The sequence below is a fragment of the Neophocaena asiaeorientalis genome, unplaced genomic scaffold (assembly GCF_003031525.2).
Source record: "Neophocaena asiaeorientalis asiaeorientalis breed wild unplaced genomic scaffold, Neophocaena_asiaeorientalis_V1.1 scaffold242, whole genome shotgun sequence".
Taxonomy (NCBI): Eukaryota; Metazoa; Chordata; class Mammalia; order Artiodactyla; family Phocoenidae; genus Neophocaena; species Neophocaena asiaeorientalis.
The window spans coordinates 6,261,858-6,266,354 of NW_020172451.1; the positions used below are offsets into that span (position 1 = coordinate 6,261,858).

General features: G+C 51.5%; 1 protein-coding gene across 2 annotated transcripts in view; it reads left to right on the forward strand.

The window, feature by feature from the left end:
- PACSIN2 (protein kinase C and casein kinase substrate in neurons 2) overlaps positions 1 to 4,215 on the forward strand; it is a 44,059-nt gene extending 39,844 nt beyond the window's left edge. Inside the window, exon 10 of one of the 2 annotated variants that reach the window (XM_024737455.1) lies at positions 2,423 to 4,215. In XM_024737455.1, coding sequence (XP_024593223.1) covers positions 2,423 to 2,535 — 113 coding nt within the window. In that variant the 3' untranslated portion in view covers positions 2,536 to 4,215. The remainder of the gene's footprint in view (positions 1 to 2,422) is intronic. The other variant, XM_024737456.1, reaches the window with a different exon arrangement.
- Positions 4,216 to 4,497: the final 282 nt, after the last annotated feature.

Here is a 4,497-nt window from a genome sequence, read left to right on the forward strand (position 1 = left end):
TTTTTTTCCTGTACGCGGGCCTCTCACTGTTGTGGCCTCTCCCATTGTGGAGCATAGGCTCCGGACGCGCAGGCTTAGCAGCCATGGCTCATGGGCCTAGACGCTCCGCGGCATGTGGGATCTTCCGGACCGGGGCACGAACCCGTGTCCCCTGCATCAGCAGGCAGACTCTCAACCACGGCGCCACCAGGGAAGCCCCTCTTACGTGTCTTTAAACACCTTTGTTGAGTTTTCTTTTCTTTTCTTTTTTTTGGCGGGGTTGGGGGGGTGTGCCTTGAAGCTTGCGGGATCTTAGTTCCCTGATCAGGGATCGAACCCACACCCCCTGTAGTGGAAGGGTAGAATCCCAACCCCTGGACCGCCAGGGAATTACCTCGAGTTTTCTGACATCTTTGGTTGGGGTTGTTTCCCCCCTGCTTTGTTTGTTGATTGATTGATTTTTAATTTCTCATTCTTTCTAATTCTTTCTTTTTCTCATTTGGCCCCGCTGTAGAGCTTGTGGGATCTTAGTTCCCTGACCAGGGATTGAACCTGGTCCCCGGCAGTGAAAGCGCCAAGTCCTAACCACTGGACTGCCAGGGAATTCCCTCTAAATTTTACCTATTGGATTAGTCAGCAGTTTTATAGATTTAAAATGTTTCCTTCTGTTCCCAGTGAATTACCAAAAGCAAACTGAAGTGAATGTTTCTAGTCACCGGTTTACATTTTCACAACTTGGAAGGTTCCTATTAGTTTCGTCTGTTTTCTGTGTTATTTTTCTTTTCCCCGACGTGACATTAGTTCCCGGCCCATACTGCTTCCTCTGTCTTAAGCACGCTCTGGCCGCTCTCCACTTCTCTGGGCCTTGGGAGCCTGCAGAGTCTTCACTTGGTGCACTTTTCACCACGTGACAGCATAATAGAGCTGGTGCCCCGTCAGCTCCGGGCAGCCTCGCTCATCAGGGCCTGATGGGAGAAACACCAGTCGTCAGTGTCGCCCCTGCCAGGGGCCCACGGGGGCACCTGGAGGTGGGCGAAGGTGAGGTTTACCGCTCAGCACGCCACGCCTCGGCCCCCTGCATTCGCTCCTGATGTTGCCAAGCCAGACTTGCATGAGCACGGGTGCACAGCAGTGGGCAGAAGAACCATCTCGCTCATGGGAGTAACGGCAGCCCCCGTTTACCGAGTGCTCGCTGCGTGGACCCAGGGCCCTTTTGTGTTTTAACATTTGGTCCTCACAGTGCCCCCTCACCCCTTCCCCCGGTCCACAGATGAGGCAGCTAGGCCCCAGGGACGGGGCCTTGGCCAGCTCTCCCAGCAGCCCAGGTATTGGCCCCCCAGGCATCTGGATCAGTATGGCTGCTACACAATATAAGGAGTCAGGGAAATGTTGCTAAACAAGGCTTAATTGCCTGAGGGAAAAAAATGTAACTGAGCCTGAAAAATGGACCAAAATGCCAACAGGAAATACAAAGTTGCAAAGTGACCAATAAGGACAGGCCTCAGCTGGCCTGTCTTCTGCCAGTCCCCGCAGCCATCTCTGCAGGGTGGTGGTCACTGGCCAGAGCTCCTTCCAGTCCCCTGGTCTGGGCTGCTCTGTCTGTCCTGAACAGGAAAATGCCACGCCTGGACCTCCCTCCACCTCAGCCCTGACCACACCTTTGGTCCTTGTCCCCTGGCCTGTCTCCTTGAGGAACCAGGGCTCCATCTGTCCCTCTCTCATGTCTGTATCTCCTTCACCACCCAGGGCCTTGGTGTGATGTAGAGGTTCCTTCATGCTTGAACAAACAAAAGATAAATCAAACTGCACTAACACAGAGCCATGGGGAGATTCCAGAACCATGCCAATACTCTCAGTGTTGGGAGAGGTTGATTTCCTTAAGTCAGAGGACAAATGTTCTGAGCTAGCTGCTGGGGATGGTATAATGGGTCCCCAACGCTCCCACAGCCTGCAGTCTAGACACACATTAAATGAAGGCACCAAGACCATGGCAACAAGTGCTGGAGGAGATACGAGAAGATCAGGCGGGCCAGGGCCCAGGGGAAGGAAGGATGGCAGTACAGGGCTGTGAGGGAGGTGACACAGACCCTGTGAAAGGATTCCTCTGACCTGGCCTGGGACAGTCGGAGGCAAAAGTCCTGCAGCGTTTAATTCTGCAGTCTCTGTGGGAGCCCTGCTGGCAACTGAGAACGGCTTGCTTTAGGATCACTGTGTGAAAGACCTGGGTCTTTAGATCTCTCAGAGGCCCCCATGACTAAACACGAAACCTTAGATGCAACTTGATAGAGAAAGAGCCAGGCCCTCGGGCCACGTTGCCCCCAGAAGAATGCCTGCCCCTCCCACCCAAGTTAGGGACCCTCTGTGGGCCCAGGGTGGGGGCTAAAACATGAGGGTGATTCTCTGACCCTGTGGTCACCAAGACCGCTTCCTTTTTGTCTTGCAGGGGATGAGCTGACCAAGATAGAGGATGAGGATGAGCAGGGCTGGTGCAAGGGACGCTTGGACAACGGACAGGTTGGCCTGTACCCAGCGAATTACGTCGAGGCGATCCAGTGACGGGCTGGTGGGCTGGCTGGCGGAGGGGTGGAGGTGGAGGTCCCAGGGGCTCTGTTAGCCCTGGGCCCCGGGCTCTGGCGCCTCCAGCCGGCTGTGTGGGCGTTCACTCCTTTTCCTGCAAAAGATGATGGTTCCATTGCTCTTGGCTTCATGGTGTCTCTTGAAGGCAGACAAGCTGGTCCTTTTACCTGGGACTCGGCACCCTTTCCACAGTGCAAATGGAGAGATCTGAGCACAGGAAGACGCAGTACAACAGAAATCGCCGGGACCCTCCCCTGCCCCCGCTCCCCCACTCGCTGTGTGTTGGCTTATCATGGATCTGTATATTCTTGACCTTGTCTTTGCTCCTCTCCTCCAAGTCCATGGTAATGGTGGGTTACACTGATTCTGGTTCCACTGATTACTTTCTCTGATGAGTCCCGTCACCTGCAACTTAGATGAACAAACTTACATGCCATTTTCTGAGGGAGGACTTTGAGGTTTTTAATTTAAAGGCTGTGTACAGTTACTTTTTTATATACATGTTCTTCCATTCATTTATACTTAAATTATGGCATAGATGGATGTACACCAGTCTTAAGGAAATATCTCTATTTCCATGTCGTACTGTTAATCAACCATGCCACTGCCTGGGGCAAGCTGCGAGAGCCAGTAGCTCATTTGGACAGACAATGTTTGAGACAAGAGATTGCAGTAGAAAGATGGGAACACATGGCTGGATTCCTGTTGTGAATGCTGTCCACATTTGGGGCATCCAAATGTGACTTTCGCAAATAATCTTATGTAGAACTCTCTAAAGTCACCATATTTAAAAACTGTTTTCACTCTGTGCTTAAAACTTCACTCATGCAAATTAACAATTTTATCAGTGATTTGAAAGGTTAAAAAATAAGACTAACTTTTCAAGTGAATGCATCTATAGTTAAGATGCTTTATGTTAGACTGTCATGTCTTGGTGTATACCTGTATATATTATTTGATATTCAGAGAATCTAAAGAGCTCGTCTACTGTGTTAATGAGATTTAACAGCTTTTGACAGTGGGTTTAATTTGTAAACTGCTTAAAGACCGTGGCATTTGGGCACAGGCCTGGCTGGTCAGCTGAGACCCTCTGGGCTCGGGCCCTGGGCCTCTCTGAAGTGGAGCCTGCTGTAGGGAAGTCTGTCCTCACTGGCTAGCTGTGGGTCCAACTTCTAACAAGCCTTAGTCCTTTCTGTAGCAGAACACTGTACAAACCTCCCGTGTCTTTCCAGCAGTTGAAGATTTCACTGTCATCTGTATTCCTCGTGAGCAAACAAAAGCTGGGTCTCACCCCCCTAGCACAAGGGTCTCTTCGCAGTGTCCTTAGTCATCAGGGAGCGGGCGTGCTGGGGCAGGAAGCTGCACTGTGATCACGGGGCAGGGGAGGGAGGGATAACCTTTACTTTGTGTAACTCAGACGTTGGAGAAATGGCTGCTGCCATCACAAGCTATGCATTTTATTCAATGTTTCCAGTGAGCTTGATGTCTTGCTTGGAAAATGGATGTGTGTCTGTCTGTCACGAACACTTACCAGCAGAAATCCTCATTCCTTTGCTACAGATGTACCAAAAATTGTCACGTCTTTTCAGTTTAGGTGTTTCTTTAAACGCATAGTATTTTAGAAAAAGAATCAATAAACAGTTGCTCTCGTGAGTATGACAGTCTCCGTGCTATGCGTGTGCCTCATGCGCTCATCAACTGGTGGACGTGTCTTCACTGGCATTTATGCAGCAGCTCTGGAGCCAGGCAAGATCCCAGGTACAAGACCGCTGCCCAGGGGGCCGTGTCCCTGTCCCACTGCCCCTGCCAAGCTAGAGGTTGGGGAGTTGAGGCACCGGAGCCCCTTGCAGTTCTTCTCTCCCCCAAACCTGCCGCTGTGTGGCCTAGACTCCCCCTGTGTGGGCAGCAGGCTGGCGCCTCCCTACCCACTCCCCAAGGCCC